We start from the raw sequence: 12,684 nt of genomic DNA on the forward strand, positions 1-12,684 counted from the left end.
CTGTCTACACTGGGATCAACACTGATGTCTTCCCTCAGATGCCCTCTCCTCCAAAGAAGCCCTCTCTGACTCCCCGAGCTACCGGCCCCAGCTGTGACCACACTGCGACATCATTGTCTGGGGATGGACCTGTCTTCTCTCCAGGAGCCCCAGCCAGGACAGAGCCCTGGAACTGCCTTCATTATTAGGACTGGGACAGTCCTAAGCCCGAGCAGGACAGAGCTGGAACCACAGTGGTCACCGCTGTGTCCCCACACCACCCATCACCAGGCCAGGCATAGAGGAGATTTTGTTCAATGCTACTGTTTGTTCAATGTCATTCATTCAATAAATATTTACAGAGCACCAATTCTGTTCCGGGCGCTGGGGATAAATCAGTGAAAGAATTCCAAGAGCCCTGATTGGCAGGGTGAGGTAACTCATGCCTGTAATCCCAGCACTGTGGGAGGCCGAAGCGGGCGGATCACCTGAGGTTGGGAGTTCGAGACCAGCCTGACCAACATGGTGAAACCCCATCTCTACTAAAAATACAAAAATTAGGCCAGGCGCGGTGGCTCATGCCTGTAATCCCAGCACTCTGGGAGGCCAAGGCGTGCGGATCACCTGAGGTTGGGAGTTCAAGATCAGCCTGACCAACATGGTGAAACCTCGTCTTTAAAAAAAAAAAAAAAATTAGCCAGGCTGTGGTGGCGCGCACTTATAATCCCAGCTACTCAGGAGGCTGAGGCAGGAGAATTGCTTGAACCTGGGAGGCAGAGGTGGCAGTGAGCTGAGATCGTGCCACTGCACTCCAGACTGGGCGACAGAGCGAGACTCCGTCTAAAAAGAAAGAAAGAAAGAAAGAAAGAAAGAAAGAAAGAAAGAAAAGAAAAGAAAAGAGCAACAGTGTTCCCTCCATCCACAGTGCCAGAACCATGCGTACAGAAAGCATTCAGGAAATATTTGTGGGTGGGGCACAGTGGCTCACACCTGTAATCCCTGCACTTTGGGAGGCCAGGGCCGGCAGATTACCTGCGGTAGGGAGTTGGACCTCGAGTCACCAGCCTGACCAACATGGTGAAACCCCTTCTCTATTAAAAATACAAAATTAGCCAGCCATGGTGGTGTGTGCCTGTAATCCCAGCTACCCGGGAGGCTGAGGCAGGATGGCTCGAACCCCAGAAGTGGAGGTAGCGGTGAGCCGAGATCACACCATTGCATTCCAGCCTGGGCAACGAGAATGAAAGTCCGTCTCAAGAAAAAAGAAGAAGAAGAAAAGAAATATTTGTGGAATAAACCAATGAACTTGGGAACCTTTGAGCCACAATCTTATAAATTGTCAAAAAATAAACAAGGAGGGTAGAATAATGAGTATTGGCATGTCTATATTTTATAGGAATCTCAAAAATTCAATAGAGCTCATGCCTGTAATCCCAGCACTTTGGAAGGCCAAAGGAAGTTGGATCACTTGAGGGCAGGAGTTCAAGACCAGTGCAGGCAACATAGCAAGACCCCGTCTCTATGAAAAATAAAAAATTAGCTGGGTGTGGTGGCATGTGCCTCTGGTCCCAGCTACCCGAGGCAGGCTGAGGAGGGAGGATCGCTTGAGCACTGGGGTTCAAGGCTGTAGTGAGCTGGGATTGCATCATTGCACTCCAGTAGGGGCAACAGAGCAAGATCCCATCTTAAAAAAAAAAAAAAAAAGGAAGAAGAGGGAAGAAAAGAGGATGGAAGGACGGAGAAAGGGAGGAGGGAGGAAGGGAGAGAGCATTAGAAGAAGGGAGGAGGAGGAGGAGGAAGGGGGAAGAGGAAGAAGGGGGAGGAGGAGAAGGAGAAGAACGAAGAGAAGGAATATCAGGACAGCAAAGCCAGGGAGCCACGGATTTGACACAGAAATGGAGAGGCGGAGGAATGAGCATGCCTGCAGTTCCCCTCCCCGCTCCACTCCGCGCCGGAATGACCCAACTTCAAGAAAACTGATCTGGGCACTGGTAAGTCAGGGCCTCGCAGCACTGGTAGGCGAGGACCGAGGAAAGGCAGGGGCTCCCCCTGCGCCCTCCTCCCAGAATGCGCGCCCAGCCCCCGGACAACTCACCCGCACCAGCCGGGCCCTCTTCACCAGGTCGTTGAGCTTGCGCAAGGCGGCGTGCCGGGGCAAGCCCTGGATGTCGCGGAAGAGGTCCTGCTCCTCCAGCTCGAAGAGGCGCCGGTTGTCGGGCACGAGGAGGGGCTGGGACCAGAAGGAGCCGATGTAGACGCGCAGCACCTCGGGCGTGCCCACCACCTTGCCCAGCGCCCACATGAGCGCGCCGTAGACGCGCATCAGCTGCTGCGTCTCCACCATGTCGGCCTTGTTGAGCACCACGCGGATCTTGTCCTCGTGGCCCCGCAGCGCGCCGATGGCCTCGGAGAACTCGTCGGAGATCTCCAGCTTGTGCGCGTCGAAGAGCAGGATGATGAGGTCCACGCGCTCCGCAAACCAGCGCAGCACGGCCGGGAAGTCGTAGCCTGGCGAGGGAGTGCGGAGACAGGGGCGCAAAGGGCAGAAGTCAGACCCCCTCCCTCCAGCCATTCTCTTGCATATTGGACTGTAAAGATGTTCACGTAGTTGGCTGCTCAAATCCTGTCTGGGCAAAAGAGCCAACGCCCTCAGTGGGTACCCTGCTCTGGCTTCCCAGGCCCCAGAATCTCCTCCCTCACTCTGGCCCCAGCCCCTCAAGCCATCTGGCTACAGGGGGCAGTCACCCCATCTTTGCTTTTTTTCTTTTGTTTTTGAGATGAAGTCTGACTCTATCGCCAGGCTGGAGTGCAATGGCGCGATCTCGGGCTCACTGCAACCTCCGCCTCCCAGGTTCAAGCGATTCTCCTGCCTCAGCCTCCAGAGTAGCTGGGATTACAGGCACGCGCCACCACGCCCGGCTAGTTTTTGTAGTTTTAGTGGAGACGGGGTTTCACCATGTTGGCCAGGATGGTCTCAATCTCTTGACCTTTGTGACCTGCCAGCCTCAGCCTCCCAAAGTGCTGGGATTACAGGTGTGAGCCACCGCGCCCTGTCCATCCTCCTTTTCTTTTGCTGGAGTGCAATGGCGGGATCATGCCTCCCTGCAAACTCCGTCTCCCAGAGCTCAGGCGATCCTCCCCTCAGCCTCCCCAGTAGCTGGGACTGCAGGTGTGCGTCACCACACCTGGCTAATTTTTGGTTTTTGGGTTTTTCTTTTTTCTTTTTCTTTTTTGTAGAGATGGGTTCTCACTATGTTACCCAGCCTGCCCTCAAACTCTTGAGCTCAAGCGATCCTCCTGCCTCTGCCTCCCAAAACGTTCGGATTACAGGCAGGAGTGTTCATTTTTTCATTCGCTCGTTCATTAGGCAGATGTTAGTGGTTGGGTATGTATTCGTAGGTTGTTAAAAATACAGACATGTTGTAAAAAAGAAAAAAAATACAGACATGTTTCCCGAGAGATCCCCCTGCGCTCCTGTGGAAGCCCCCAGCCTGCCACACGCCTCTGTCACCCCAACTCCTCTCTCCAGGACCTGTTGGATCTCCCCACGATCCAGCAACTGGAGTTCATGCTGGACCGCTGGGCTCTCGCCATAGCAAATGTTAATTGGCGCCAGAGCAAAACCTTGTCCCTTTAAAAAAAAAAATGGTTGAGCTTTTGTGGCGCGTTACTTAAACCTCAATGAAACTGTTTTTAAAAAACAGTGCTGGATGCACAGTAAGCGCTCAGCAAGTCATGGTGACATCACCCAGGGGTATCCACTCAGGAAGCACCTCCTGCGCTACCTGCCGTGTGTGTGGAGGCTGAGGCAGTCCCGGCCCTGTCCTTATAGCTCTCAGCCCACTGGGAACACAGACCTGGCCCCTGAGTGATCAGGCTGGGATGGGCAGGGGGACCCAGGGAGCTGTGGGAGCCCGGGGCCAGTGCCTGACCCAGTTCCCAGCCTGGGGTTTCAGGGAGGACTTCCTGGAAGAGGGAATGCAGAGTGCGGAGCTGGAGGACAAAGAGTTAACTAGCAGAACAGGGAGCCGCCCAAATTACCGAATTACCCACTTCATGCCCTCCAGATGGAACTCACTCAGTGACTCTTCAGGACAACCCCAGGAGGTGGGCGCTGTTCTGACCCCATTTTCCAGATGAGGAAACTGAGGCACAGAGAAGTCAGGGGACTTACTCAAGACACAGAGGTAAGAGGGGACAGAAGAGGAGCCCCCTGGGTCTCTATGCCCCTCTGGAGAGCTGGTGATCATGCCCATCCTGCCTGGGGGGAAGCAGCCTCCTTGAGGGCGTCACAGGGGCTCAGATGGGGGGGCACTGTTTGGGGGAGGAAGGGCCAGGTCACTGGAGGGACAGCAGCTGGATCTCCTCCCCCTCCCAGTGTCTCCGCTAACATACACACTGGACCAGATTTGGAAAGTGTGTCTCATGGGGCAGGGAGGGAAGGAGGGAGAGGGGTTGAGTCAGTGTGGGATGGGAGACGTGGCAGGAAGGGTCCACGAGGGCACTCGCCCGAGAAAAACAGGCATCACCGGCACTTCCATAGCACCTACTGTGTGCACACATACCGTTCTAAGTGCTTTGTATGTTTTTTAACTAATTTAACCCTTAGGACAACTATGAGGCTGCCAGTGTTATCATTCCCATTGTGGTTTTTGTTTTTTGAGACAGAGTCTCACTCTGTTGCCCAGGCTGGAGTGCAGTGGAGCGATGTCGGCTCACTGCAACCTCCGCCTCCCAGGTTCAAGTGAGTCTCCTGCCTCAGCCTCCCGAGTAGCTGGGATTACAGGTACGTGCCACCATGCCTGGCTAATTTTTGTATTTTTAGTAGAGAGAGGGTTTCACCCTGTTGGCCAGGCTGGTCTCGAACTCCTGACCTCAGATGATCTGCCCGCCTCAGCCAAAGTGCTGGGATTACAGGCATGAACCACCACGCCTGGCCTATATGTTTTCTCATTTTGCAGATAAGAAAATTGAGGCAAAGAGAGGTTAAGCGGCTTGCCCAAGGTCCCACAAAAGTAGCAGAAAATAAATAAATAAAAGCATCAGAGCCTAGACTGGAGGGATTTACTATGCCACAATCACACACGTGTGTTCACAGATCTTACACAAAGAGGCAGTCTCACACGAGCTTGCACACACACACACACACACACACACAGACACACAGTGGCACACACCCGGACACAAATATAGCCAAGTACTACAAGATGCTGGCTCCCAGACACACCCGTGTTCACAAGCTGGGACCTGCACAGATGCATGTACACACACACAGAAGCATGTACACAATTTGAAGTCACACACCCTCAGAGCTACGATGTTGCACACCCACTGCTATGATTGTATCTCGGGACACGGCTGTGTGCTCCTGTGTGGCGTTGTGTATGTGAGAATATGTGTGTGCAGGAGTGTATCTTTTGTGTAACTATGTGTGGTTGTGTCTGTGTGGGTGCCTTTGGGTCTGGGAGGGCATGGGAGGCTATCTGCGTGTGGTTGTGTCTGTGTGGGTGTGAACTGTGTTCTGTGACTATCTGTACATATGGGTGTCTGTGTCTGTGATCGTGCATCTCACAGTATCTCTTTCTCACACACACACACATACTTCACAATATAACAGTTTATAGGGACAGAATCAGTTGCATACAATTACACAAAGTCTCTCATAGTCCTACACAGCCATCAGAGTCACACAAAGTCATCCAGCAGGCCGTGTGGGGTGGCTCACACCTGTAATCCCAGCACTTTGGGAGGCCAAGACAGGAGGATCACCTGAGGTCAGGAGTTCAAGACCAGCCTGGCCAACATGATGAAACCCCGTCTCTATTAAAAAAAAAAAATACAAAAATTAGCTGGGCGTGGTGGTGCGCGCCTGTAGTCCCACCTACTCAGGAGCCTGAGGCAGAAGAATCACTTAAACTCCGGAGGCGGAGGTTGCAGTGAGCCAAGATCGCACCACGGCACTCCAGCCTGGGCGACAGAGGGAGGCTGCCGCAAAAGCAGACGAAACAAAGTCATGCAGCCACAATCATAGGTACACACACACACACACACACACACACGCAGAGGCATGTACACAATTGGAAGTCACACAACCTCAGAGTCATGGCTCCGGTGAGGCATGTCCACGCAAACACGAGGAACCACCACACCCAGCTGTACACTCACAATGACACACTTTCCCAAGATATGCAGCAAGTCACACACACAGACACCAACAGATGGGCACTCTCTCCCCCTCTTCCTCTGCCCTCAAGGCCAGGGAAGGAGACCCCGTTCCCCACTCCCCACGCCCCCTGCCCGCACCCCTGCCCTGGCTGAGAGGGCCGCTCCATCAGCCCCGCTGCCCCAGTCCCAGGCCCCGCGGTGGGAGCCCCAGGATCCACCCCTTGGCAGGCAGCGCGTCCTCCCAATGGTTTCTGCAGCTGCCTCCTGCCTTTCTCCCGTGGGGCCTCTGGACGGCGGCCAGGGACACGCTCACCCCCGGCGCCCCCGCCGCACCCCGGGCCCAGCCTCCTTGCTGGGGCCTCCCATGCCCTCTGCGCCGCATGGCCGCCTCCTTTGCCCCAGTTCCGGGCCTCCAAGGCCGTGGGGGGTGGGGGCCACAGATGCGGAGCTGGGCGGGGACGGCGGGGGGGGCTCGGCGCACCCGGAGGCCCCTGCTGGAATCCATCCCCCGCTCTCCTCGCGCAGCTGTTTATAAATTCCAGGCCCGGCCTTGGCCCCCACCCAGATTCCCCTCCCATCCCCTTCTCAGCCCCATCTGTGGCCCCGACGCAGAGCCAGGAGGTCCAGGGCCCAGCCTCCCCTGCCGGGGCGCTGCCTCGCCTCTGGGCCTGTGTCTCCCCGCACTGCTGCCTCATTGCCTCGGAATCCCCGTCCCTCTTCACCTCTCCCTTCCCATTCTAACTGACTGCCCAGACACGCCGCTCCTGCCCACTCCCACCACGTGGTCACCCACACACCTCCCCCACCCATCAGCGCCAGCCAGCACCGAGCAGTCACGGCTTCCACTAGCTCCAGGCAGCTGCCCCGCCAGCCAGGACCAGAGGACACAGGCCCAGATCCCAGCGGAGACCCCGCCCTCCTCCCTCAGACCCAGGAGTCCAGGCCCCCAGCCCCTCCTCCCTCAGACCCAGGAGTCCAGACCCCAGCCCCTCCTCCCTCACACCCAGGAGTCCAGACCCCAGCCCCTCCTCCCTCAGACCCAGGAGTCCAGCCCCCAGCCCCTCCTCCCTCAGACCCAGGAGTCCTGACCCTCAGACCCCCCTCCCTCAGACCCAGGAGTCCAGACCCCAGCCCCTCCTCCCTCAGACCCAGGGTTCCAGGCCCAGCCCCTCCTTCCTTAGACCCCGGGGTCTGGCCCCACTCACCTCGGCTCACCCTCTGCTTGGCACCCGACAGGATGCCTGGGGTGTCGATGATGCTGATGCTCTCCAGGACCTGGTTGGGGAGCTGGGCACACATGAACCTGGAGGCAGAGGATTGGGGTCAGCGCAGGGAAGGACAGGCGGAGGGAAAGCATGAGGAGGGCCTTGGGCCCGAGGCAGAGCATCCTGTACAGGCAAAGAAAAAGTCCGGACAGAGACGGCGAGAGCGGGACTGCCTCAGAGCCATCCATAACTCGTGTTCAGGGAGCACTTCATCTGTGCCGGGTGCTGTTCAATTTTATATATATTTTTAGGACGCAGTTTCGCTCTTGTCACCCAGGCTGGAGTGCAGTGGTGCGATCTCGGCTCACTGCAAGCTGCGCCTCCCGGGTTTAAGCGATTCTCCTGCCTCAGCCTCCTGAGTAGCTGGGATTACAGACGCACACCACCACGCCCGGCTCATCTTTTGTATTTTTGCTGGAGACGGGTTTCACCATGTTGGCCAAGGTGATTGATGCCCATTTTGCAGATGAGGCTACAAGAGGGGCAAAGAGGCCAACTCATTTGCCTGAGGCCGCCCCACTGGCCGGGATTGCCCCAGGCATGCTGACTTCACCAGCCTCAGCACTCCCCTGGAGAAGAGAGCGGAGGGGCTTGGGGAGAATTGGGTAGAGAGAAGGGAATCGGGGCTAAGAAGGAGGGAAACACCATCAGGGAGGGGACAGAGAAGGGGGACAGCAAGATGCACCCCCAGGGCTAGGCGCAGCGGCTCACACCTGTAATCCCAGCACTTTGGGAAGCCAAGGAGGGTGGATCACCTGAGGCCAGGAGTTTGAGACCAGCCTGGCAAAGGAAGGAAAGAAGGAAGGAAGAGAAGGAAGGAAGGAAGGAAGGAAGGAAGGAAGGAAGGAAGGAGAGAGGGAGGGAGGGAGGGAGGGGAGGAAAAGGGAGGGAAGGAAGGAGGGAGGGAAGGAAGGAGGAAGGGAAGGGAGGGAAGGGGGAGGGAGGGAGAGAGGAAGGAAGGGAGGGAGGGAGGGGAAGAGGAAGAGGGAGGGAGGGAAAGAGAAGGGAAGAGAAGGGAAGGGAGGGGGGAAGGGAGGGAGGGAGGGGGATGGGCGCGCCCTGGGCTCGTGGCTGGTGCACCTGTTGAGGAAGGTGTTTCCGAAGGGGTTGAGTTTGCGGAAGGGCTTATCTGGGTCCACGACGAGAGCGTTGCCGGGCACGGTGCCCTCGGTGTCCCCGTGCATGACGGCCACGAAGCAGTCGGTGGTGGGCTCGGGCCCCACGCGGGAGCCGGGTACCTCCTGCTCCAGCAGGTACTGGATGAAGCTGGTCTTGCCCGTGCTGTACTGGCCGGCCACCAGCACCATGGGCTTGCCGTCGAAGTCTGCGTCCTCCAGGGCCGGCGAGTGGAAGGCCCCGAAGCGGTAGTGCTCCTCCAGAGGCAGCAGCTTCGAGCGGTACAGCTCCTTGAGGGCCGAGGTCACTGTGCGGATGGCCTCGGGCTGCTGGCCCCGGGCCCCGCCCCGCTTCAGCCAGCTGAACATGGTGGTCGCGCCTGCCCACGGGGTTCGCGGAGAGACGAGCAGGTGAAGATCTGCCTGGAGGAGAGGGGAGGCCGTGAGCCTGCGCTGCCCGGCCAAGGAGGAGGAAAGGGGACTGGATGTAGAATGTCTGCGTGGCAGGACGGGTGGCGGCGGAGGAGGAGGGGCACAGGTATTCGGGGTCACAAATGGCTGGTCACGGAGCAGGAGGAAGATGGGAATTGGGCCGGGCGTGGTGGCTCATGCCTGCAATCCCAATATCTTGGGAGGCTGAGGCAGGAGGATCGCTTGAGGTCAGCAGTTCCAGCCCAGCCTGGGTAAAATAGTGAGACTCCCCCTCATCATCCCTCCAAAAAAAAATAATTAGCAGGGCATGGTGGTACATGCCTGTAGTCCCAGCACTTTGAGAGATTGAGGCAGGAGGATTGCTTGAGCTCAGGAGTTCAAGGCTGCAGTGAGCTATGATCATACCACTGCACTCCAGCCTGGGCTACAGAGCAAGACATCATCTCAAAAAAAAAAAAAAAAGGCTGAGCACGGTGGCTCACACCTGTAATCCCAGCACTTTGGGAGGCCAAGGCGGGTGGACCACCTGAGGTCAGGAGTTTGAGACCAGCCTGACCAGTGAAACGCCATCTCTACTAAAAATACAATAAATTAGCCAGGCATGGTGGCACACGCCTGTCGTCCCAGCTACTTGGGAGGCTGAGGCAGGAGGATCGCTTGAACCCGGGAGGTGGAGGTTGCAGTGAGCCGAGATCCCGCCACTGCACTTGACAGCGTGAGACTCCGTCTCAAAAAAAAAAAGAGGGAGGTGATAGCGAAGCAGCTGGGGGAAGAGAGAGACTGACGGTGATTTGGTCGGAAGGATGATGGTGGTGGAAGGATGGACCAGGCGAAGGATGCAGAAGCTGCCGGAAGAAATGATTCCTTAATCCCTTCATTCATTTCTTCCTCCCTTCTCCGTCCATCATCTGACACATGTTCACTGAAATCCCTCACTCCATGCTTCAGGCACCATGGACCCAGAAATGAGCCAGAAATCTTCCCCCACCCACCCAGAGCCCGCAGTGAGGACAGAACGCATGCCCGACACCCAGAGGAGGGCGTGAGAAACTGACCACAGCGCCAGTGCGACTCAGGGCGGGGCTGGCTTTTGAGCTGCTCCGTGAAGAGCAGGCAAGACAAGGGGATTTAAGCAGAGAGGATGGCGAGTGCAAAGGCCTGGGGGCGTGAGAGGTCCTGGTGTGTTGGCAGCCATGAAACATCTGGGTGGGTGGCCAGACACAGGGGCACAAAGAGGAGGGGTGAAAAATGGCGCTGAGAAGGTTTCCTGGGTGGACCAGGGCATGAGGGCCCTTGGGTTTTAACAAGAAAAATAACACAACATTTACAACCACCGCATGCCAGGGGCTGTGCTAACTCACTTTACCTTCATAACCCAGTGAAGTCGGTCTATTATCATCCCCGCTTTTCTAAAAAGGCAAAGGAGGCTCCGGAAGACAGGAATAAACTACCCAAAATCACTTAGCTAGAAAATGCCCAGGCAGGGCGCGGGTGGCTCAAGCCTGTAATCTCAGCACTTTGGGAGGCCGAGGTGGGCAGATCACGAGGTCAAGAGATCGAGACCAGCCTGGCCAACATGGTGAAACCCCGTCTCTACTAAAAATATAAAAATTAACTGGGCATGGTGGTGGGCGCCTGTAGTCCCAGCTACTGGGGAGCCTGAGGCAGGAGGATCATTTGAACCCGGGAGGCGGAGGTTGCAGTGAGCTGAAATCTCACCACTGCACTCCAGCCTGGTGACAGAAAAAAAATTAGAAAAGAAAAAAAAGAAGATGCTCAAGCTGGGCCTCAAACCCAGGCACCCTGAACTCGGAGCTCGAAATCATCACAGGTTGACGGATCTGAGTTACGGAGGGGAACAATGACCGTCGCAGGAGCAGTGAGCACCCCAGCCCCCAAGGCTGAGTTCTCTCTCTTCCCTCCCTTACTAGCCTTTTATTCACCGTTGGGTCTGTAGTGCTGTCCCCTCTTTCGTTCCTAATATCAGGCATATGTGTGTGTCTTTGCTTTTCTTTCTTTTTTTTTTCTTTTTTTCTTTTTTTTTTTTTTTGAGACGGAGTTTCGCTCTTGTTACCCAGGCTGGAGTGCAATGGCGCGATCTCGGCTCACCGCAACCTCCGCCTCCTGGGTTCAGGCAATTCTCCTGCCTCAGCCTCCTGAGTAGCTGGGATTACAGGCACGCACCACCATGCCCAGCTAATGTTTTGTATTTTTAGTAGAGACGGGGTTTCACCATGTTGACCAGGATGGTCTCGATCTCTTGACCTCGTGATCCACCCGCCTCGGCCTCCCAAAGTGCTGGGATTACAGGCGTGAGCCACCGCGCCCGGCCTCTTTCTTTTTTTTTTCAAACATGATTGGTCTCTGTTTATGCTTAGATTGGAGTCTCTACCTACCATTCCCCACTAAAAGAACCCGGGACTCCTTGGAGAAATGGTGGGCTCCAGGGCTGGGGCAGGGAAGAACAAGTGAGCCTGGGGAAGACGCTGAGGAAGTGCTCAGAGGCGGATGGGGATGTTTCAGGGACAGAGGACCCAGCTTGCAGGGGCTCCCACTGGCCCAAAATGGGGCAATTTGAGCATCAAAATCAGTGTGAATCGAATATGCTAAAATCCATAAAATCATGGGACTTTTAAAAGGGGTGGTGACGGGGGCGGACATAGAAGGAGAAGGAGTTCGTGAAGAGTCGCAGGAATGGACAAGAGGGGCAGGATCTGGGATGTGGGCAGAGGGAGAGCGCTCTGGGCGGTGCTGCAGGCAGGATGGGCCCTGGGAGAGAGCTGGGGAGAATGCCTGGTGCTGGCTGAAGGCAGCGGCTGATGGAGTTGGGGGCAGGACAGGCAGGGGCTCTTGAGTGGCCGGAGGGACCAAGTTAACCGATAGGGATGAGGACGTGAAGGGAGACCCCAGAGAGGATCTCCTCTAGCCAGGAGATAGGGAGGAGTGTTGCGGAGGGTGGGGAGGGGTGTTGGGGGGCTGGGGCGGGGCGTTGGGGGAAAAGGAGGAGACTGGGGCAGTGGGAGAGACTGTAGGAAGAGTGGGGGGTGGGGTACAGGGTTAGAGACTGGGGGGACTGGTGCAGACTGGAAGGGACAGGGGGACACCGGGGGAGACCGTTAGAGACTCGGGACAGGGTGGTGAGGAGCAGGGATCATGCACGCGGAACCAGGGCAGGCTCGGGCGGGGTCGGGAGGCCACAGCTGCGGTGCGGGGAGCACTCACCGACGGGGCGCGCTGGCGGCTGCAGCGGGCTGGGCGGGCTGGGCGCGGGGGTCCCGCGGGGATCCGAGGCGCCCTTGGAGCGGCCTGTGCTCGCAGTCCCGTCCGGAGCCGTCTGAGCCGGGTGGGGCCCGGAGCGGAGAGAACGGGAGGGAGGACGGTAGGGAGGGGCGGGACGAGGCGCCCCCCCTCGTCTCGGTCCCCAAACCGGGCTCCCGGCCTCTGGCGCCCCCTGGTGGAGAGCGAGGAGGACGCCTTAGCGCGGCGGGCGAGAGCTCCAGCGTCCAGCCCGTGGTTCGAATTCCACCTCCACCTCTGGCGTTGGGCCGCTCACCAATCTGTCTCTTCTTAACACGGGAATCACAACAGCAGCAGCAATAATAGTAACAATAATTTAGGTCGGGTGACCTGGCTCACACCTGTAACCCCAACACTTTGGAAGGCCAAGATGGGGAGATTGCTTGAGGCCAGGAGTCTGAGCAACACAGCGAGACCCCATGTCTATTAAA

General features: G+C 57.0%; 2 protein-coding genes across 2 annotated transcripts in view; both read right to left on the minus strand.

The window, feature by feature from the left end:
* Positions 1–1,898, minus strand: part of NOP53 (NOP53 ribosome biogenesis factor) — a 30,810-nt gene extending 28,912 nt beyond the window's left edge. Inside the window, exon 1 of the mRNA XM_032262840.1 lies at positions 1,841–1,898. Within this exon, the coding sequence (XP_032118731.1) occupies positions 1,841–1,898 (58 nt within the window). The remainder of the gene's footprint in view (positions 1–1,840) is intronic.
* EHD2 (EH domain containing 2) lies at positions 1,813–12,358 on the minus strand. Its single transcript, XM_032262508.1, has 4 exons — positions 12,179–12,358; positions 8,490–8,947; positions 7,350–7,447; positions 1,813–2,487 (listed from the first exon to the last, which is right to left on the minus strand). Exons 2-4 carry the CDS (start codon positions 8,891–8,893, stop codon positions 1,976–1,978), a joined length of 1,014 nt encoding a protein of 337 aa, XP_032118399.1. The 5' UTR covers positions 8,894–8,947; positions 12,179–12,358; the 3' UTR covers positions 1,813–1,975.
* Between the last annotated feature and the right edge of the window lie 326 nt (positions 12,359–12,684).

The sequence above is a fragment of the Sapajus apella genome, unplaced genomic scaffold, assembly GCF_009761245.1.
Source record: "Sapajus apella isolate SASKATOON/1434 unplaced genomic scaffold, GSC_monkey_1.0 scaffold130, whole genome shotgun sequence".
Lineage (NCBI taxonomy): Eukaryota > Metazoa > Chordata > Mammalia > Primates > Cebidae > Sapajus > Sapajus apella.